Raw genomic sequence first — 24821 nt, 5'->3', positions numbered from 1 at the left:
TCGACAATTGCAGTTGCCACATCAGGTATTACATCTTCTGATACTGGTTTACGTCCTCTCCCAGCGCGAATGGTCAGTGACCCCATTTCCTCAAACTTTTTAATCATTTTCTTAAGACCATTCAGCGATAAAGGCCTCTTTCGTAAATTTTTTCTGGTTCGAAATTCCCGAAGAGCTGCGGATGCATTACATTGATTCATGTAATACAGCTTCACCAGTAACGCACGTTCCGGTAATGTAAGAGGCATGTCTACTGGAGCTCGTTTACTTCAGCTGAGATTATTTGTCGGAGCTGTCTACTACTTTCTTTTATAGCCCCTATTACTGCCGCTGTCAACGCGCAACACTTGCATTTTTCTTTGATACCTGTGTTTTATGCTAATTTTCGTTATTGTAAGCTACAGCAGCGCCACAAAACGCCCTAGCGGCGATTTTTGGAACTATTTTTTTTTTTTTCACAGAATCCTTTTCCCCATGTCTTGATTAGTCTAAACACCAAGTTTGGTGCCATTTCGACTATTAGATTGTGCCACAGGGCCCTCCAAACTCTGTCACTTTAAAAAAGATCACCCTGTACTTTCAAACATATTATATTTTGTAACCCCAAAATATTTTAAAAGTTGTCTTAAAATTTTAACAACCTTTAAGCAAAAAGAGAAAAATGCACAATTTTCCCTCAAATCACAGGAAAAAGATCATCATTATACACATAAAACGTGGTAACATTTTGCATATTGACAAAAAAAAAAAAAAAAAAAAGATAACCATATATCAGCCATTTAATGACAAATCACTAAATTGGCATGATTTTTGGCATCTTCATGAAAAATAGATTTTATGTGTAGCATGGTAAAATAACATAAATGTTCATTAAAAATATGAAATTTTTTATAAAAGGCAGTAAAAATGATATGGACATCATTGTAATTAATAAAAAGATAATGTAAAACAGAGGCAGGTCTTAGAAATTCGTTCAGTTTTGAATAAAAAAAGAATAAAATTTTAGACTAAAAAAATATACTCACAATCTGCTTCCGAAGAGTGGCTTCCTTTTCTTTTAAAGATTGATATTCTGTTTGCTGTTCTATCTAAAAATAGCAAAAAGATAACATTTAAAAACCAGAATATATATTTTTTATACAGTTAGACTAAGAAGTCTTTTTGACCCAATTTGCTCTCTGTATTAGGAAGACAAATTTTATGATTATGAATTACTATTTTGGATTTTGAATTCATGCAATGAGCTTTCAGGGAACATAGCAATTTACAGAAATAAGCTCTATGCATACAGAATAGTTGGGAAAGTAGAGTTTAAAAACTACTGCAGTTAGGAACCTGTTTGTAAACTGCAAACCTGAACTGTAAATGTTAGCTCTTTTAATGCATGAACAGTGATCCCTTATTATTAGTGTCGAGAAAAACTGAAATAGTGCACTAAAATATTTCCCAATTTTTTCCCTTGAGGATAAAATTTTGCATAGTTTACAGTTTATTATTATTTTTGATAGAACATGCATTTGTTTATTGTTTCATATTTGTCTATACCTTTCATCTTAAGTTCCTGGCAGAACCCTATTGCTTTGTTTTCATAATTTTACTATTGTATGAATTTGTTTATTGTCTGACATCTGATCTTTGCTTGCTTCTTTACTTTAAGTCTTGTGGCAGAGCACTGGGATTTATCCATATTTGGGTAAAGAAAGCTGCAAGGTGAGTACGGATTTGCTCAATTTTGTGAATTCTATAACATATAATAGAGCCTGACAAAATAAATAGTGTTGCTGGTGTAGAATTATGGCCACAAGTCGTAACTGATGATAGATAGATATGAGCACTATGGTAGCTTATGTAGTAGTCATATCATGAAACACAGAAGGTTTTTGAAGTAGTAAATGAAATGAATACATGGATAAATGAATGGATGCCCAACGGAAAGTTACACAAAGACTTGGGGTGGGGAAGGGGAGAGGAAACAGCTCAATTAAATGTTTTTTCCTTCAACATGACCAATATATTACTATTTTTTATTGAATGTATATTTTAAACATTAAATTCAATTTGTACTCTCTAATAAATTATTTGTATCTATTTGAATTGCTATCATTTCAACTGAAATGATTCAAATTTTTCATGAATGGTTAATATTTTGTCATTCTGTATGACTTCTTAGCCTCATTATCCATAAAACGTTAGAAGAATCAACACCCATGCATAACATGAATTAGTGCATAAAGTGATGAAGATGATCAAGATAGGTTCCAAAATATTCTCCTCTTCTGTAGAAATGGACACCTCAGAGAATATGGCTATTTATAACATTTAATACTCTTGAAGGGCTAAGAAGCACTTCTGAAATTTATTCTTATAAAATGTTCGCCAGTTCAATAGAAGTTACATTTTTCAACTAATTCAGTCTTCAGAATTTTTCAACTAATTCAGGCCATGAATCTGAAATATGATTTTAAGAAACACAAGTCAAATGATTCCAAATCATTTCAGATAAATACAGTTGATGGGAAAGGGCAAGAGTTCATATTTTGGCAAAGAATTCAGAAACCAGAAGCATTACTAAAACACTCTGATGATTCAAAATTAACAATATATCTGATGAGATGATTGCAGAATCAGATTAAATAAGTCATCATCCGATATCTGGAAGCTGAGTTGGTGTTCAAGACTTCATTGAAAGAAAATCATTGGATGCTGGTAGGGTGAGAAAAACTGGTCACCAGACATCAGACCAAGTGCCTGATCAGTGATGAAACTATGAGGACTTGGTTTTGCCTCTTCTAGTACTTCTACCATACAAAGTGTGATTTCCAGCTTTTTAAAGGCAATTTAGTTCTTCTGCATTTGTTTGCCAGATTGATAAAATGTCTTTAATAAGGTTTTAAAGCTCAAAGTCTGTGAAGAATTCCTTGACAGCATCTAATGGTGACTAGTGGATCCAAATCTATTTGGGGGATCCCTTTACAGTACAAAGTCCGAGATCCAGACTCATCGGGACTTCTACAATTCCGGATTTTTCCAGATATTACATCATCTCTTTAAATCTAGTAAGATGGCATGTAGAAATTATAAAATTAAAATTAGCATTTATGATCATTTATGATCTAAAGGATATCAAAGTGTATACAAAAGGTTAATATTTATTTGTTTACTTTATTAAACATTTCTTTCAATGTAAGTTGTATAAGTTGCTTTTTTTACATCCTTGTACGAAGTAAAAAGGAAGTATTGTAATCGCGAAAAGTTTCAGGCAGCATATTTCAACGAAAATATCCATTTTGACCGCTATCGAATGCAATTTAACGATGTTTTTGCGTGATATCTGCACGTAAGGACAGAATAAAATACTCTTTTGCTTCAAAAAAATTATGAAACTGCTTTAAAATTAATTCTGAAGAGAATTTTTCGTGGTGTCTGTACGAACGAATGTACGTACGTATCTCACATAACTCAAAAATGAGTAGCCTCAGAAAGTTGAAATTTTGTATATAGGACTGGTATAACATGTGGATGTGCACCTCGTATTTTGGTTGCAATCGGCCGCACCAAACGTATATAAATATATTTATATATGTATCCACTCTGTTACCCGGCTCAGTGATATCAGTTTCTTTACTCTTATATGTTTGTAAATTGTACATTTTTTGCTTTAAAAATGATTGTATTATGATGTTTTTAATTTTCTGGTTAAGGTTTTTATGCCTTTAGTAAAACTGTATGCAATATTTTTGGAATTATCAACAATTTTAAAGTTGTCTAAGTGCCGCTAAGCCTTTTTTAATGGCGGCCATTGATGTTTACATTTGAAACAGGAAACTAGTGGATTTGTTGCCAATCTAGAGAAACTTAGCTTTGCAACAACAAAGATAACGCATTCATTTATTATTGCCAATTAAATCATGCTTAATTCTTTCTGGAATTTTTTCGAGGAAATAACTGTTTAAGATTTACTTCGTAATTTTTAATATAGATATTTTGAGTTTTTATGTATTTTTGCCTTCTCGCGAAGTGAGAACTGAATTAATTAAATGAGAAATACTCAATCGTCTGTGAAAAACTGTTTCTTTTTTTGTTTTGTTTGCTTAATTTCTTTTATACAACATTCTAGCTTTATTATAGTATTTGAATAGAACATGTAGCAACGATTAGATAATTCTATTCTTTAAATGATATAAATTTTGTGCATTAGGAGTTATGATATGAACAAAATATATAAGTTAACTGTTATATAATTATTGGATTATACAACAGTTAACTTAGTTTCCGTTATATAATTATTAATACTGTTAAGTGAATCTAGCGCCAGTGTCGCTATGGTAAACAAATACTAGAGGGAATTTTAAAGAATGCATTTATTCTATTGTGGTTTATGCGCTGTTCACGAAGTAGATTTAATTCAATCCAATAAGTTTAAATGAAATGAAAAAAAAAAAAAAAAAAAGCGTATAATTTAATATTCCAATACAAGGAAGTCATGTGGTGTACACATCAGATTTTTTTTTTTTTTTTTTTTTTTTTTTTTTGCTAATACTTTGTCTTTAATTCGGTAGACATACATAATTTCTTGTTGAGTTACAACAAACTTCCATTGTTTAAGTCCTGTAATTGCTGTGTCGAGAATTCTAACTTGTCAATTGAAATTTTTTTCATTTTCAGTAACCTCTCTGTCACTTTCTTTACTACCGGTAGCAGTATTTTCTGTATCTAGAACCATACTACAGATTTTGCCATTCGTTAATTGACTGATGATTGAGAAGCATTGTCATCACAATGAAAATTTTTTTTATATCATCTTCATTTATTACCACTTGTCCACATTTCTTTACAGAATCCGTTAATTGGAAAATTTCACCTTTGGTTTACGATATCCAAAAATTTTCAAATTTGCGGCTATCAACATAAAATTTAGCTATCATTCACTATACACATTTGGCTATGTATCATGAGATTGGCGACTAAAGACAAGTTGTTCGGCTAAATTTTATCTTGCTTCTATCGTGCACTGAGACAATTAACCCTGAGTTGTATTAGTTATTTATTATACTTATGTCTGTTCCTTGCACATGCTAAAGGCTGTGTCCTGAATAAATCTGTCACATCTGTCATCTGAGTCACATCCGAGTCCTGAATAAATAAATTCGCACATATACTTAAAGGCTTATTGATGGCCAACACTAAATATCTTACCGCCTGATACAGCCTCTGTGGGTTGTAAATTCTGCTACCAAGCACCTTCCTTTGTCTTCCTTTAATTCAACCGTCCGGAGCGGCTGCAGGAGCCCTTGCGCTTGTTCTGGCTTTATGTGAATTAAAAATCAGTTATTCTTAATTCAAACAGCACTATGAGTATCATCAAGAAAATTTATTTTTAGCATATAGAAAGAAGTGTTTGTTAAATATTTCCTCGTCAACATTTTTTAGTGTATTTAACTTAAAACATCACCAAGCATAATGTCAACATAAAAGGCTACCATACTGTTTGTTATTCAATTACTAATATAAGAAAAATTATTTAGGCATTGCTACATGAGCTTAATACTGCATTATGATACTTAGTAAATTGCCATGTGTTGATAAATATGTGGTGATGAAAGCAAAATATAATAAATAATGATCTGCCAGGCTGGCATCAGGGGTATAAAATATTAGAAGGTGTAAAATCAAACATAGAATATTTCTGTTTGAGAGGTATGCCAAGCAGGTACGCAGCTATGGAGACAAATTATTAATCTCACAGATTTATGCTTACATGATTGTTTTTTCAATAACAAGGTATTTTATTTAGTGCCAAAGTGAAATTATGAATCGGGTCTTTCTGAATGTTTTATTATGCACGAGGGGGGATTAAATGCACAAGCATACAAAAAAAAAAAAAAAGTTGCTGATGGCTTTTGAGGTCCGGATTTTAGGCCATTGCGAGCTTTCTACTGTATATGATTAGCAACACCTACAATTTTGCTATAGTGAAATTCAAGTCCTTTCCAGAAGGCTGTTCTCTAAGCTTTGAATACAATGAGTAGGCTTTTGAAAAAACCAAGTGGTCAGATTAACATCTGACACAAGCTTGCTTTTCCTTTTCAGGTAGCTTGCAATTATATGTCAGGTATCTTTGACCATATTTATAACCTTGTGGCTTGTTATTGCATCCTAACTCTCTGCGGCTGAATCCTTCAAACCACAAGCACATCAAAGAAGTTTTTTCAGATCTGTACTTCTTGATATTAATATTAGGCAAGGCTGATCACATTGACGTGAATCGGACAATTTTCTCTTCCATCTGTTACTGCAGATGTAAGTGCCATCAACTATTCAATAGCTTAGTATCTTCCCATTCATAATTTACAAACAGCATTTAGAATTACATTTGCTCTTGGAAAGTAAAAAGCGATTGTTTGCTCATACTGATATACTGCACTCATGCACATGACATTTTTACAAGTTTCTCATTTGTCTTATTTAGTCACTTTAGAAAATTTAATTTGCATAGTCATAAAAATTAAAGTTAAAAAAGTGTTGCTTTATTCTTGAAAAAAATTCAGTTTGTTACACCACAACCATATGTAGTATCATGAAAATCTTTTCATGTTTTTGGGTGCTTATGCATTGATCATGGAGAGTAAAAATAAAAAATATTTTGACCTACAAAAGCCTAAAGGTGACAAAGAAATTTGTAGAATACTATGTGGTGATGATGATGAAGATTGAGAAAAGAATTCTGAAGAATAATATGTGTCAGGAAGATTTTTTAACATGCCCGTAATACTTAGATTGAATGGTTAGTTTTATTACATAATAAGTACCAAATATCAGAGAAAACTGGGTTACAAACTGAGATGCTAAAAGTATAATAGAAACCAAAGCTGTGGAGTCGGAGTCATGGAGTCGGGCAGATTTTGGGGTAAAAGGAGGAGCTGGAGTCGCTAAAAACAGGTCGATTCTGACTCCAGTTTTTGTTGGACAGTTTGAATTTGAAATGAAATTAAAATGAATTGAAAAAAAGTAATGACAAGCTGAGTTATTATTTTTTATTTACGAACTGTATACATTAATAAATAGTTATTTTCTATTTTATTGACATATTAATAAATATAAGGATGGATGTGATATTTTCCGTTAGCAATTAAACTGGTTCATTTAGTTACAAATCTCACCAGTAAATTTAAGTAAGCAGCAAGAACTCCTAAAATTGATGCCATTCTTAGGAAGCCAGCAGGTAAAGGAGCAAATATTGATAAAGGAAGTACATATTTGATGATAAAGAGTTTTTAGAATTACGAACTTTTTAAGAAGAAGTAGATAATCCCAATGTTTCCTAACAGAAAGACTATGGAATGATCTTGCAGAATTGGAAACTCTTCTTTCTACACTGTATATAGCAAAAAAAAAAAAAAAAAAAAAAAAAAAAAAAAAAACTGCAATCTGAAGATTTGACAGAAGGCGAGAATGGAAGAATGGGATGTTTATTCTTTCTGAAATGGAAGGTTTATTGCAGAAGAATCATTTCTTCAATAAAGAAAAGAGAAACTAGTTTGCAAAATCTTGCTGGGTTCAATATATGCAGATCCGAAACACTGAATTTTCTTGGATGACGAACAAATTAAAAAGGCAAAGAAAGTCATCTATGAACTTTAAGTAAGAATGAAATTATTCTCAGAACAATTGCAGAATTCGAATCAGGACAGTAAAACTTCAGACATTGCAATTGAGTCTCTAGGAAAAGGAGATGAATGTCAAAACGAAATTAATAGCCCTTCTAGGCTAACACCCTTTGGACTAAAATAAATAAAGAAAGAAATAATAAAACTGCTTAAAATGTAGATCAGAGATATAGCTTCTTTAACTGAAAAAAAATTCATGTTTCGGCATATTTCTAGTGAAACTTTTACTGCTAAATGCCCACTATTTGAATAAAAGACACCTGATTCCTTTAAATCATTGCAAGTTTTAATGACAGATTAAAAAGAGCTATATCACTAATTAGCACAGACTTAAACTAAAAATTTTTAAAAAGAAGTTGACTTAAAAACAAACTTCAAATTTAAAAAAAAATTAAATAAATAAATGACAAAAATTAAGAAAAATACAATTTTTTATATAGCTTATTTAAAAGCATGCAAGAAACACAATTTAAATTTTATCTCCCGCTTTAAAAATCACATCTCTGCATTTATGCATTGTAAAACCTTTTAATTTTACATCTGCCTTAAGCAAATATGATACATTTCAAGAACAAAGTTAAAATTAAGATGGCATGACTTTCAAAGAATGCATTAGCTCTGTAATATGGTCACAGATGTAATTTAGAAAATAAATAATCAATAAAGGCATGAAATAATGCACACAATACCAGATATTGAATGTAATACACATTTCCTTAACAAACCAAAGTTGTATCAGAATGCACAGACATAAACCTGCACACGAAAAATGCAATACAGTCAAAAGTCGTTAATCCGGACTCATCGGGACATCGGCGATTCCGGATTATCGATTTTTCCGGATTATAGATCATCAGTTTAAATCTGGTAAGATGGCATGCAGAAATTATAAAATTAAAAATATGAAACCGTAATTTATGAAACAAAGAACAATTATGATCTAAAGGGTATCAAAATTTACAAAAAAAAAAAAAAAAAAAAAAAAAGCTTAATATTTATTTGTTTACTTTATTAAACCTTTCTTTCAATGTAAGTTGTTTAAGTTGCTTAGTTTTTTATGTGATAATACATTCTCTTTAATTCTTTAAACAGACATAATTTCTTGTTTAGTTACAAAGTTCCGCTGTTCAAGTCCTATAACTGCTGTGTCGAGAATACCGACTAATTTGTCAATTGAAATTTTTTCGTTTTCAATAACCTCTGTCACTTTCTTCGCTATCGGAAGCGAATTATAATGACGAGGAATTTGATTTAAATCATATCAAAGATGGAGTACATCGAGATGAAATACTACATTTAATAAGGAATTATAAGCCAAATAAAATAAAAACATCTGCCCTGAAGATAAGGATAGTGCTGACAAATCAACTTCCAATTCATTGCGCAGCGCCAACGATAAACAAATGATATGCCTTTATCCATTTTTTGTAGCAATTCCACTTTTTGTTTAATGAACTTCAAAACATACTTTCGCTTTGTAGATCATTTACGTATTAATAAATATATATCAGAAATTCTATTTGACATAATCGAAAGTTCAAGCTTACTTTTAATAAATTGCTTTAACAGTGCGCAAAAAATAATAAGCCGGATCCAATTCGAAGATTAAGGAACAACGCAATCTGCAACATTAACTGAAATAGATAATTAAATAATTTTAGCTTAGCTTACACCGTCCGTTATACATTAAACGGCACAAGCATATTCTCAGCCGTTAAAGGCCTTACGCGCATGTGTCAACGCGACGCATGGGCAGAAAGTTTGAAGCTTTGAGGTCCGGATTATAGATCATTCCGGATTATGGGTGTCCGAATTAACGACTTTTGACTGTATAAGATTACACTGCAATACATCAAATTAAGCAATTTAATAAGAAGTATACTTACACCCTGTTTTCTCATTTCTTCCACTTTTTCACTTTTTGAGGCTAAAATGTCCATAAGCTATTTCAAATTAGAAAAACTTTTTAAATAACAGCATTTATGTTATATAGCAAATGCATGTTACACAACTTAAATTGAAAATACTATCTTTGCAAAAAATTATAACTACAGTGGAATCACATTTTTATAAACTTTCAATTTATGAGTTGCTTCTTTTCATGAATTATTGCTTTAGTCCCCAAAAGTATAATTAGAACAGTTGTCTGAAACTGATGTCTAACCCCCCCCCACACACACACAAAGCAATTTTACACAGCCCTCAAATACATTTCAATTAACATTTGGTGTTTATACGTTTAGAGCAATGATTCTCAACCAATGTGCTGCAAGATTCTTGTAGTGTGCCCTCAAATTTTACAAATGCATACAATAAAGATTAATTTGGATTAATCTTAAATACGATTATCTGGGAATGACATAAAAAGCTTTTGAGCTTGTTATTATATTGTTTACATATTTCTTTTATATATATATATAATGGCCGGGTGCTTTATTTAATAACCATTAGCCTTGCGCCACTACAAGTGCCAGAAGTGGTGGCCATTTCATTATGGAAGCACTTAACAGGTGGCCACTGTTGCCTTCTATAAAGGGACGGACAGTTACAACTATGTCTTCTCTGGGATTCGAGCCTGGGCCCCTCGCTACAAGAGTCAGTGTCACTAATACCTATACCGGCTGGGTGGCATATATTCCACATCTTATTTGTGCTGAATTGAGATTTTCGGCTCTGGCTGCTATTAAAAAACTATACCGTTAAATCTGAATCCCGAAATGGGAGCAGCACTATCATTTTTATGCCCAAATATAAATGTAGTTATGAAAGAAACACTAATCTCGAATTTCACATTAACACTAACCGATCGATCGCCTTTCCATTGGCAATGCCTACCAACCGATCACCTATTAATTGGCTTTTTTTGCCAGCGCCTATCAACTGGTAGCCTAATAATCTTTTTTTTTTTTTTTTTTTTTTTTGTTAACGCCTACCAACCGATAGCCTATTAATCCCCTTTTTCTCGGGGCTACCTAAAAATTGCCTATCAATCAGTAACCATGGCAATAAATAATTGCCATTTGCTACATCATCTGCATTTTATTATTAGTATTGAGGTACATTGCTTCATAAACTCCCACATCTTCCAAACCGCTTTTTAAAAATTTGCCGTTCACCATGAGCACACGCACACACACACACACACACAAAAAAAAAAAAAAAAAAAAAAGGTGCTGGAGAGTTTTTAGACGATTTATCAGATTATCCTGACAGTTATTTAGGAAGTGATAGTGGTGACGAAAGTGATAGCAGCAAGAAGCTGCGGCTGAGCGGCCGTGCGTTTGCTGTTGAACCGCTAGTGATCGATAAAGTGTTAAATGTAATCTGTAATTTATCATCAAATGGAGGTTTGTAATATATCATCAAATGAACATTTTATTTACTTTGTAATGCAATTTTATGTCATACTTCATTTTAAAATTATTATCACATGCTGTGTTTGCAAAATACATTATAGGTGTACATCAATCAAACAAGCACAATTCTTTTAAATTTATGTTGTTCATGTGTCACCGAATTTTTAAACTATTAAAAGTATACCGGAACAAAAAAGAGGTTGAAAGTCACTGGCTTAAAGATATGGACAAAGCTTATGTACACAACTGCTGCTGAAGTTAAAAAAGAATGAATTAGCTGAGTTTTTGTCACTGTCTGTTTGTATGATGGGCTACATGACTAGGATAAGGTAAGAGAACTCATCATGATAATCAGTCAGTTAATTAGCCAACTGGCAGCTGATGCCACTTCAATATTCTCTCCTCCGATTCAGTTGGAATTTCTGAAATATACTTTCCTTGAGCAAGTCACTAACTGGTCAGCCGGATGGATAACTACACAGCTCACACTGCTATACAGATGAAAATAAACTAACACATGTCTTATCCCATTTATTTGGGTTTATTGTTAGATATACATCATATAAATACTTATTATAATTGCTCATAACTTTTGAATATTGCTCGTGTACTGATTAAATGGTGAAATATCTATATATGTATGAGTATAATATCTATATATATAGTACACATGTCTAATATAAAATATATGAACTTCAAAATTACCAACTTTAATTTGGCTAAATTCCCCTACCATCTTAAAAATGCTAATATATATGAAAATAAAGTGTCTCATCTAAAAATTAATCCATTTTGTGTTTACTAATTATGCTGCAATGCAGCAAACTCTCAGCCAATCACATTACAGAATTTTTGTCTATAAATACAAATGCTACAGTTGCAAAGGCCCCCTTTTCTCCCCTTCGTTTGTTGCCGGCAACACGTGCTTCTCACTATGCTTTATTTACTGTTTCAAGATACGTAAGACACGAAATTATCGAATGCAACTTGCATCCAAAATGAAGTGTGATATAGAATGTATAAAGAAAAATTAAGTGTCAAGAAATAAATCATGTGTTATAAATTTCCGCCACGACTCCTGGTTTCCCTTTGTTATGCACTTCACGTAACTATGTAGTAAAGACTCTCAGATTTGTTAGGATGCAAAGAACTATCGCCAATCTATTGCAGCTATTCTCCAAATCATAATGTTACATATATACAAAGATCTGGACTTGTCGGGACATTGGAGATTCTGGATTTGGGATTTTTCTAGATATTAGATCGTTAGTTTAAATCTAATATGATGATGTGTAGAAACTACAAAATTCAAATACGGAATAGTGGTTTATGAATAATAAAACATTTATGACCTTAAGGGAATTAGAATTCAGAAAAATACCTCAATATTTATTTGTTTGCTTTCTTAACCCTTTCTTCAATGTAAACAGTAAAGTTCTTTTGCTTTTCATGCTAATACTTTAATTACATACATAGACATAATTTCTTGTTCAGCTCCATTGTCCAAATCCTGCAATGGCCATGCCAAAAATTTCCATTAATATGTCAATTGAAACTTTTCGTTCTCAGCAACCATCTCTGTCACTTTCTTTACTATCGATAATAATATTTTCTAGATTTAGAACCATACTACAGCTATTGCAGTCTGTAATTGATTAATAATTGGGGCATTGCCATCACAGATTAAAAACACCTGTTATATCATCTTCATTTATTATCATTTCTCCACTTTTCTTAACAAATTCTATTAATTGGAAAATTTCACTTTTTGTGCGATATCTGAAAACCTTCAAATTTGTGGCTGTCCTCATGAAGCTTAGCTAACATCTGCTATACACTATGTCAATGTGTATAGCAGATGTTATGTAGTTTCTACACATCATCATATTAGATTTAAACTAACGATCTAATATCTAGAAAAATCCCAAATCCAGAATCTCCAATGTCCCGACAAGTCCAGATCTTTGTATATATGTAACATTATGATTTGGAGAATAGCTGCAATAGATTGGCGATAGTTCTTTGCATCCTAACAAATCTGAGAGTCTTTACTACATAGTTACGTGAAGTGCATAACAAAGGGAAACCAGGAGTCGTGGCGGAAATTTATAACACATGATTTATTTCTTGACACTTAATTTTTCTTTATACATTCTATATCACACTTCATTTTGGATGCAAGTTGCATTCGATAATTTCGTGTCTTACGTATCTTGAAACAGTAAATAAAGCAAAGTGAGAAGCACGTGTTGCCGGCAACAAACATGGTGTATAGCAGATGTCAATGTAACATGGGATTAGTTTAGCTATTTATTATACTTACATTTACTTCCCACACATGCTTAAGGCTTATCCATTAGACAATTTGCAGACCAGTGCAATCTCTGCAGGTCCTAAATCCTGCTGCTAAGTGCCTCCCTAAATTCTAGAAGTTATGCTGCCTCTAAATTTTGCATCACAGTGCCTTCCTTAAACCCTAAAAATTTTGTTGCTTGGTGCTTCTCTAAATTCTAAAAATTCTGCCTTACCTAAATTCTATCGCTCAGTGTGGCCACACACGAGCTCTGGCACTGATCCTCGGCTTATCTGAATAACAAATCAGTTAGTCTGAATTCTAATAGCACACATATTTTTGGGCTTGAGTATCATTTACAAAATCTATCTTTTGCATATGGAAAGAAATCTGTTAAATTTTTTCTCATCAGCATATTTACCACTTCACAATGTGGTTAGCTGAAGAATGTAATAACTGCTAAGCATAATGTCAACATAAAAAGTTTCCATGTATTTTGATATTCAGTTACTCATGTTTTTAAAAAATTTAGAAATTGCTGTGCAAGTCATTTCTCAAGCTGCCATGTGCTGACAGTTATTTGGTGATGAAAGCAAAAAATAATGATTTTGTAAGGCATTTATGTTAACTAACCAGTTATTTTATGTTACGAATCTTTAATCTCCGTTTCCGTTCTCCTACCAGAATGCAAGTTTTAGCTTTCATGCATTTAAGTGAGGATTTTAGACTCCTGTAGCCCGAGCATGTTCTGCCAGCTGAAGGTCACATTACTATTTGATATTCTATGACAGCATTCCTGTCTACTGCATTGTTTTATACTTGTAGATAGTGCTATCATGTTACTGTAGGATAGAGCCAACTTGTTTGCTTAAATTTCTCTCTATAGCCTTCATTAGCCTGGAATGCTTCAATTTGAGGTGCATGTTAAGCTGAAAGGCGGCTACAGAGCCAAATTACTGATCAATACAGTTTTATGCTAATAGATGACTGTTTATGGAGAATCAGGACTCACTATATGTTGTATTAAAAAAAAATCCAATGCGCATAAGTAAAGCATAAAAAAAAAAAAAAAAAAAAAAAAAAAAAAAAAAAAAAAAAAAAAAAAAAAAAAGGTTGCTGGTTATCAAGAGGTCGGAATTTTAGATAATTCCAGATATTGGACGTGGCAAATTTTTTAATAAGTCTGAAATTTTCTTCTATTTATTTTCATAATAAAATTCTAAATTTGTGTTTTTGATTTATTCAGCTAAATAAAATGACATTTTCAGAACTGTATATCTTTCTTATTTCATCCTAGTAAACCTTTTTTTTATATGCACATTGTCTCCAAATTTAAATTTTGAGTAATATGATAATTCCATACTCAATACTTCTTCAAGCATATAATTATTCAAATGCCAGAGTACAATAAATATTATTCAATGATCATGAATTTTGGAAAAACTTCCTAATGCACTTATAAAGTTTTGAAACAGTGACAGGTTTTGAAACAGTGATATTTAAAATGTATATATAGACATTTTAAAGATATTTATCTTCCCTAAGAAACTCAAAAACTATTTTCTGAACTTGTAATGCTAAGTGTTAATCAAAAGATTCAGATCACTGTATTTCATTTCCTGCTTAATAAAAGAGATCAGTATCTTTTATGAAATTCATACTCATAAATTTATATGTGTGCAAGCCAATTTTGTTATCAATTATGCATTTCTCTTAACAGCCAAACTAATGTACTAATGTAAGTTTCAGATATTGTAAAAGTTAAATGCATGGAAGATATGTTAAACAACTTAGAAAATTTAAACTTCAATAGGATTTTGTAGGTTGCATTATTTTTTAAGCCAAATAAGAATTGATTTTTTTGAAATTAAAAAAAAAAGTCTTAATAATTACATTTTTGAATTTTTTCATTTAATTCTAGACACTGGCTGGCTTGTAAGACAGCCTCACATTTATGATGACATTAAACCAGTTTTATAAAAGAACTTGCTTACGAAACATCATCATATAAATGAACTTGATACGTTCAAGGTTCACAAGAAAGAAACTTAAATTTCCTAAATATAATATTTTGGTAGTAAATTAAATAACTAAATTAATTACATAAACAAAATATGTTTTCTTTTAAAGCCAAATTTGAAACATATGACACTTTACCTTAACACATTTTTTACACATCAAGCATTACATACAAATTAAATACAATTTTCAGCAAACATTTTTAGAACAAAAAATAGTTGTACAAATATGGCACCTTTTTCCCATTAATACCAAATATTTAATAAAATTATACAACTTTATCATACATTCCAGGACTTACAACTGGGAATTTCCACAGTAAACTATGAACTGCATAAGTTATATACAGTGGTTTCAAATTAAAACTGAATATGGGCAGCATACACAAAATGAGAAGAGATTATAGGCCAATTTTTTTAAAATGAAACATTGTAACAAAACAAAAAGTATTTTGAATAAATTTTAAATTTTGCTTCCTAATTATTTATGAAAAGATAATATAAATAACAATAATATCATTAAGGGAAAAAATTGAAATTTCTATTTATTTTGTACCTGAAATCTAAAGTTTGGACTGCAAGAGATTTTCGTTGGCCATACTTTGTAATTCAAGTATACTGACAGCTAAATTTTTAATCCTTAGATGGGCATTTCTTTCATATAATTCTAACAGGTTTAATTAATCATTAAGTACTCATAATTTACTTTTATTTAAACTAAAAATAAACATTGTGAAAACTTTTTGAAGTGAAACAAAACTTGAGAATAAATAATGACAACTTGTTTTTTCCTTCCTTGTATGAAGTAAAAAGGAAGTATTGTAATCGCGAAAAGTTTCAGGCAGCATATTTCAATGAAAATATCCATTTTGACCGCTATCGAATGCAATTTAACGATGTTTTTGCGTGATATCTCTACGTAAGAAAAGAATAACAGACTCATTTCCTAAAAAAAAAAAAAAAAAAAAAAAAAATTATAAAACTACTTTAAAATTAATTCTGAAGAGAATTTTTCGTGGCATCTGTACGAATGTGTGTATGTACATGCGTATGTATGTATCTTGCATAACTCAAAAATGAGTAGCCTCAGAACGTTGAAATTTTATATATAGGACTGCTATAACATGTAGATGGGCACCTCGTATTGTGGTTGCAATCGGCCACACCAGACATATATAAATATATTTATATATATATCCACTCTGTTACCCGGCTCAGTATATATCAGTTTCTTTACTCTTATATGTTTGTAAATTGTACATTTTTTGCTTTAAAAATGATTGAATTATCTTGTTTTTATCTTTGGGTTAAGGTTTTTAAGCCTTTAGTAAATCTGTATGCAATATTTTTAGAATTATCAACAATTTTAAAGTTGTTTAAGTGCCGCTAAGCCTTTTTTTTATGTTGGCCATTGATTGTTTACATTTGAAATAGGAGACTAGTGGATTTGTTGCCAATTTAGAGAAACTTAGCTTCGCAACAACAACGATAACGCCTTCATTTATTATTGCGAATTAAATCATGCTTAATCCTTTCTGGAATTTTTTCAAGGAAATAAGCGTTTAAGATTTACTTCGTAATTTTTAATATAGATATTTTGAGTTCTTAAATATTTTTTCTTTCTCGCGAAGTGAGAACTGAATTAATTAAACGAGAAATACTCAATCATCTGTGAAAAATTGTTTCTTTTTTGTTTTGTTTGCTTAATTTCTTTTATACATGATTCTAGCTTTATTATAGTATTTGAATAGAACATGTGGCAACGACGAGATAATTCTATTCTTTAAATGATATAAATTTTGTGCATTATGAGTTATAATATGAACGAAATATAATACTGTTAAGTGAATCTAGCGCCAGAGTGTCGCTATGGTAAACAAATACTAGAGTAAATTTTAAAGAATGCATTTATTCCATTGTGGTTTATGCGCCGGCGAAGTAGATTTAATTCAATCCAATAAGTTTAAATGAAATGCAAGATAAAATGTGTATAATTTAATATTCTGTACAAGGAAGTCATGTGGTGTACACATCAGATTTTTTTCTTATTTATTAAATTCTTCTTTGACGCATAAATAGAAATATATATATTTGTACATAAAAAATTATAAACATCTTTATTTCTTACTATAGCTTGACACATGATGGCATTTAAATTCTACAAAGTTTGTAACCTTGGAGAAAAATTGCAGAAAATTATCTTCATCGTGGATCGTGGATCATCTGTCAATCGGGTTCTCCTCTTATGAATTTTGAATTGTGAAAAAAGCTCTTCCCATATAAATATATTCCCAAACAAAATGATTAGTCTTAGCATAAAATTTTGTAACTCATTTATTTTTTGACAAGTATGAATAACAGTTAATGAAATCTTTATCTTCAACTATATCGCACTGTAAATTAACACCATTTATAGATTTTCTAGCTCGCTATCCATGTTCGCTTTTAATGGAAATTAAATAATATAAACTCGGACCTTCTCTGAAATCTTTGGAACAAACATGTTTGAAATACAAAATTAATTTGTGGACTGCAGGCAGCCTGCTTGTTTGAGACCATTCTGTTATAATATTGTGTATTAATCAATACCGGCAAGCAATATAAAATTTCTTATACTTAGAAATATAGTTAATATCTTAAATTTAAAAATCAAACCTTTTACACATACTCATAAGTTTAAATAATATATCAAAATTTCATTAAGAAAAAAGATAAATACCTCTTTTTTGTCAGGCTCTTCAGCTTTCAATTGCTCAAGTAGCTCATTATATTGTTCATCGAGCAGCTTATTTTCTGAAATTAAATTATTCACTTTTTGTTGCTCAGTTTGCTGGAAGAAAGATAAATATCAAAATATAGCCTTATTTACATGATAATTAAAATTGACTACAAGAAAGCCTACCTGTACTTTCTGTAATGCATTATTTCACAAATAACTATATAACATGAAAAATTAACTTTCCAGTCTGCTATGAACTTTCACAAATGTTCAGTGTAGCCATATTTGACACACCAGGAGTCTGCATGATTTTAGTTTTTGCCACATCTGCATTAGCAGAGCCTAATCAATTAAATTTTATTTTTCAAATATTTTCAAAAAGAAAAATTACAAGGAGTAAGTTTGATCTGAAGGGGGTAAGAACATTAATGAGATATGATTTGAACCAGCATGGCTGATACAAAAGATGCTGGTTTGGGTAATTCTTTACACATCTATGCCAGTGTGTGTGTAAGACGGAGTCATCTTACTGCAGAATGAAGTCAAGTAACTCTTCTCTTAACTGGGATAGCATGTCAAGGTAGGTGACCTCTGGGGTTCTGAAAAAACAAAAGGCTTAAATATCAGGTTTTAAAGAAAGTTTCCCGCCACCGCAAATATCATCTATGCAAATGCCCACGTTGCTGTGTTTAATCATATTTTGTCAAATGATTTTTTTTTTTTTTTTCACTAGAAACAAAGAGACTTGTTTTAGAAAACTGTGTTGCGAAATTTGTAAAAAAAAAAAAAAAAAAAAAAAAAAAAAAAAAAAAAAAAAATCGCTATCATTAAGTACAAGATGTCTGAAATGGAACTATTATACTACCAGATTAGAACCATCATTTACATCCAGTTCTGTTGCAAAAAGTCAACAACAGAATGTCACCAAATCATGTGTACACCTTTTATGTACTAATATGGTATCATATAACATTGTGAAGGTTTGGTACCAAAAGTTCAAAAACAAGGATTATGACATTCAAGAAGCAGCATGCTCTAGCCGGCCTACTAATGTTGATGAGGTCTGCCTGCAAGAACTTGTTTAAGAAGATCAGCATGTTAACCACTCGAAACATTGCTAAGCAGTTAGACATCAATTCCATGCCCATTAGTTGCACCAGGCATCGCATAAACTTGAATGCAAGTTCAATCGCTGGGTGCCGCATGAGCTGATAAAGCAGATTAGGACAGACGTGTCCGGGCCTGCACTTGAATGTCAACGCAAGGACATGATTCTGGATTGGATTGTCACTTGTGATGAAAAGTTGGTTTACTTCAACAATACAGGCCGAAAAGGGGGTTAGTCTGTGATCGGTGATCCCGTCGGCAGCATCACAAAGTTCAATTTGACTAACATAAAAGATCATGCTTTGTATCTGGTGTGACTGCAGTGGTATTATCCACGAAGAGTATCTAGAAAAGGTAAAATCCTCGACAGTAAGGTGTACAAGTGAGATGCTAGCCCATGTTGACACTACTATCAAAGAAAAAATTCGAACTGAGTTTCTGCACAAAAAGGCAATGTTCCTTCAGGATAATGCATTCACAGTTTGGGCTCTTTACAGACATAAACAGCATTGTTTGCCGCACTCACTATATAGCCCCTACATGACGTCTTCAGACTTCTACCTTTTTCTCACACCTGTTGCTACATCTTGGGTGCCATCTTCCATTCTGCACAGGACATTTGAAATGAGGTTGATTTGTTTTTGAACTCAGGTCCACCAGGTTTCTGGACTGAAGGCTTTGAAAAACTACCAAAACAGTGGCAGAAAATCATAGATTTGGGGGGTGATTACTACCCGCACTAAAGATACTGCTTTCATGTTTTTTCCTAATTTTACTAAGAACTTTTTTTGGCGGAAAATTTTCACTACAACCAGATACATTAGGCCTGATTATAAACAACAGAAGTATTATCTTTTCCAACAAGTTCTGTTGTAACATGTGGATCTCCCATACTCCAAAATCTCAAAATATGTCTCCTTATTTTGCCACATAAGTAACATACGACTTCATTAGTGAGCATGAATCTGTCCAAGAAACTATTCCCCATCACCAATTGAAGCAGAATTCTCTCTACTTTGGTTTGTTGGCAGTTTTTAGTGTCTGAACCATTTGGAATTCAACACAGTCTGAAAAATATCAGATTCAGACAAATATGGTACCTTTTTCCCATTAATGCTAAGTATTAAGGAAAATTATATAACTTCATTATACATTCCATGACTTAAAAGAGGATTTCTGCACCAAAGTATTAACTGCATAAGTTAAAACATTGTATATTTACCAGTACTCAAAAGCAATATGTAACACATGCATGTTGCTTGCAACACATTAATTTGTCTGTTGTTCATGAGATATGCTAATTTTCTAAGACTTCAAAAAGCTACAGATGGCTACCTGAAACTTTTGCAGTAGCATAAACAACCCATATCTTCAAACTGCTTCACTCGTTTATTGATGAGGAAATGCTTTTTTTTTTAGTAAATTTGGCCTGAAAATGTCTTTTAACTGTTATTGATCTTAAGAGAACAAAGAGATATTTCCAAAAGTATTTGCATATTTTAGCATACAAATTCTTTTGGTGATGCTGTTGTTTTGAACTTCATCAATATTCATTATTTTTTAACATGGTAAAGCATGTGAAAACTGTCTGCCTGAGGGAAGGGATGCTTTGTGAATAACTTTCTAACTGAAACCGGCTCATATTCATTTTACATATGGGAAAAAAACCGATTTGCAAAATAAATTCACATTAGCAGTCACATGTATATTTGCTTTTTCACCCCTCATAATGAACAAAAATATGAAAAAGCAGGAAACAGTATAACTGCAAGAAACAAATTTTTAAATGTAGCAAAAAATTCATAAAAAGAGACAATATCATCAGAACTGCATGAAACTGCGGCTTTCAGATAGGTAGCAGATGCACTTGAATGATGCTATGAGCAAAGTTAATCAAAAATATTCAATAAAACAATGATAAAGAATTAACAAAATTTATTAAGTAAATCAGAATCATTCAGAAGCTTTTCTAAAGAATAATAATAAAAAACTTACCATACGTTCTTCCAATTCGTGAAAACGGGCACATTTCTTAAGATAGTAATTCCAGAAGACAATCAGATAATTTAGAATCTTTTTGGTGCGTTTTGGTTCTACAAAAAAAATTGGACATAATTACATAAAAAATCATGAAATTTGTAATTAAACTAATTCATAATTATGAAAAATCTGCATTGAAGCTTGATATGTCTTAATTGAAGCTTGACAGGTACCAAGAATAACAATATCATGCTAATATAATAACAATATCATACTACAATGCATACAATACGACTAACAGCACAATATGAATAACAATATCATACTACAATCTTTTGCAACAGGCTTTTTTTTTTTTTTTTTTAATTATCTTTGATGCATATCCACTTTTATTTTCCTTGATGGGTTTCTGGCATTTAATGAACAGCAAAATGAAAACTTTCAGTAATCTGCAAAATCCAATTTTTTAACAAAGGAACTATTCTAGGGGTGTATAAAAGGTTTTTGGACGAACTCTGTAGCATGCTAACAAATGGCAGCAGAGGATTGCACTCCTTTAACCCTTAGCTCTCCGTTGGCTCTGCTACGGGGCCATCTGACATTTGTTCCGTGGCTCTGTAGGCTCCACTGCAGAGCCAAATGTTTTTAGCTCCATTGGCTCAGCTATGGGATCATCCAGCATTTGTTCGTTCCATAGCTTCGTAGGCTCTGCAGCGGAGCCAAATGTTTTTAGCATGATTACGCTTAAGATGCCACGGTATCATCATTGTTAGCAATTGTTATCTGTAGTTAAAACGTGCTCAGTCTTTATACTGTTATGATTAAACCATTTTTTAAACTTTCTTATGAAACACGTAGAAAATAATTATTATGATGAGAATTTAGAGTTGAGTGGTTGTGAAGACATGTTTGATTTTCAAGTGTTAAAAGATATTGATCGTTAAAAGACAATGTTGATTATAATTCTGACACTTCAAGTAGTGGTTCCGAAATCATACTACCAAAGACATGATGAATGAGAATTATTGAAAGTGAAGATGAAGATTCGCAGGAAGACTTTGATGTGATACTTGCCCAAGTAAACCCAGGATGCACATGGGAAATTGTTTCCGAAGATATCACACCATGGTGAATTACAAAATTTAAAATTTATCTTTTATTTCCAAGAAGAAAGTGCATATGTATGTATAAAATAAATAAAATAAAAAAAATTCACAAGAACATATAATTCTTCTCATTTAAAATAAGACTCTGTTTCACTCATTCCGCTGCGAAAATGTGCTGGAGTTGCTGGCAGGCAGTGGTATAAAAATGTGCGGAGCGCTAAGGGTTAATAACACTGAATCTTGATAAAGCAGTATGCCAGGAGACATCACTTGTTAATATTAGGCGTTGTTAAAGTGGTACTTTTATGATCATAAGTGTGTGGTACTTTGCAATAACATCATAGACAGAAAGGTGGGACAATAAGCCAAAGTAAAATTTTGGATCAAACTCAGTAAATTGGCTGTAAAAACAGTGAACATTTATCAGCAAGCTAATACCAGTTGGGTAAAGAGTTGCAAGCAATGTTTTAAGTAAAACAGGCACTTCCAAAGTGAAAGAATATCCCTTGAACAGTATAAATGATATACAAAACCTTCAAATTCATATGATTGCCAAATTTATACTAACTGGTGAATGAATTCCACATTATTCCTATTGTTTCGTGCATTCAGTTGATGCAGTTTTGTCTATCACTACCTGATGAATTTAATTAATCATATTCAACAGAGTTTTGCTTAAAGATGAAATAGGTACATTTGATAGTGCATATTATATTGATTATTATCCAGATTAGATTTAAAAAGGAATAGACATTTTCATTTTATAAAAGGTATAATTAAAAAAAACATGAAGCTAAAGGTTTTTATGTTTTAATAAAAAAGATATTAATGAAATAATTTTTCTATTTTGTTCCTTTGAAATTTTAATAGCATGCCCGCAATATTTAAATTTACATCTTACTTTTTTAAAGGAAAAAAAAATTGTAATTTATTGGACTGTTTGAATTTTTTCAAGCGTGTAGGTTGGCTGACAACCTTCAAGTCATGTATAAATCTTTGTTCAGCATATTTAATTTTAATATGAAAAAGTCAAAATTGCATTAAAAGAAAACATTCTTACTTGGTTCTGTGATATCTTTGATGGTTATACTCAGTCCAAGTGGTTCAGTAATGTAATTTCTAAAAAAGAAAAGGAAAAAAAAAAAAAAAATACAGCCAGTTCCATCACAATTAAAACAATTTAATGAAATATAAAAACTAAACAGGAACCCTTAGAATTTCAAAATCATCAAATCAAGCTTTGGTGAAATATAATCTAGTCGGAAATCATTGAAGTACTTTACTAAATACTTGCTATGATCTATAATAAACTAGCATTATGTGGAGACATTTGTACTTATTTAATATAAAGAAAAATCTTTATTCGCGATGCACCTATGCACTTTCCTGCTGGATCCCTTTTGAATGAGGTTTGTAACAAATATTTGCTACAAGGAAAGTGAAAACAATTTTAATTTCACCCGGGATATAAAATTAGTGCAGACACTTCTGTAATGTTAATGAATTAAATAATAAGTAGTATAGCTGTTTTCTAAATCTGAATATAAAAAGGACACTACTTGTATCTCTGCTTTAAAAATAAAGTACTTAGCTAAATTTAAAGAATGCTTGTCGATAAAGATCTATGACCAAACAACTTGCCAACATACCTATCAAAACTTTTTTTTTTGTTGTTGTTGTTTTTTGGAAGCCTTATAGAGAGCATACCTGCTCAGTTTGGACACTTTATTTTATCTATCCAGGTAGTTTCTGCACAATTTATTAAGCTTTATCTAACCACTTATGCAATTTTATTATATCTGCAGTATGTAATATACATTTTTATTTAATTTTTACAATATTTTTTTTAAAATTATAGGTCTGTGCGATTTACCCAGCTATCAATCTGGAACATCTAGATCAGGGGTTGGCAATCCGGTACCTACAATTCAAAGATCTACATTCTTAATTTTAGATATTTGGACAACAAACACTTATAACTGCAGTGAATAATTTTAAGAAAAATTCTCACCTATCCTCACAATTTTAAATTATAAGAAATGTAGAATTAAACTTTTATTAAAAACTGAATCTCAGAGAAATCTAAATAACACTACATAAGTAGATGAATCAATTTTCAACTGATAGAAATATGTTATTCCGCATATAGTGAACCATTTTCTGTGCTTAAAGATGTACTACAGTACAAAGTCTTTAATCCGGACGTCCATAATCCAGAATGATCCATAATCCGGGCCTCAAAGCTACAAACTTTCTGCCGTTATACATTGAACGCGCATGCGCAACGTTTACCCATGCGCATTTAATGTATAACGGATGGTATAAGCTAGGCTAAAATTATCTAATGATCTATTTCAGTTAATGTTGCAGATTGCATTGTTCTTTAATCTTCTAACTGGATCCGACTTATTATTATTTGCAGACTGTTAGAGCAATTTTATAAAAAGTAAGCTTGAACTTTCGATTATGTCGAAAAGAGTTTCCGATTCCGATTCTGGAGCTGCAAAAGGATCTACAAAGCGAAAGCACGTTTCAATGCCCATCAAACAAAAAGTGGAATTCCAGCAAAAAATGC

General features: G+C 31.5%; 1 protein-coding gene across 3 annotated transcripts in view; it reads right to left on the bottom strand.

The window, feature by feature from the left end:
* Positions 1 to 24821, bottom strand: part of LOC118200128 (uncharacterized) — a 77978-nt gene that overhangs the window by 29264 nt on the left and 23893 nt on the right. For all 3 annotated transcript variants that reach the window (XM_085826970.1, XM_085826972.1, XM_085826971.1), the window contains exons 4-8: positions 23307 to 23365; positions 21156 to 21253; positions 18054 to 18164; positions 9554 to 9610; positions 1026 to 1088 (exon numbers count right to left, since the gene is read on the bottom strand). In XM_085826970.1, the coding sequence (XP_085683096.1) occupies positions 1026 to 1088; positions 9554 to 9610; positions 18054 to 18164; positions 21156 to 21253; positions 23307 to 23365 (388 nt within the window). The remainder of the gene's footprint in view (positions 1 to 1025; positions 1089 to 9553; positions 9611 to 18053; positions 18165 to 21155; positions 21254 to 23306; positions 23366 to 24821) is intronic.

This window comes from Stegodyphus dumicola, chromosome 11 (genome assembly GCF_044657685.1).
Source record: "Stegodyphus dumicola isolate Sdum_Otavi_A_Nest chromosome 11, ASM4465768v1".
NCBI lineage: Eukaryota > Metazoa > Arthropoda > Arachnida > Araneae > Eresidae > Stegodyphus > Stegodyphus dumicola.
The sequence above is the reverse complement of the archived record's forward strand: the minus strand, read 5'-3'. Positions and strand labels throughout refer to the sequence as shown.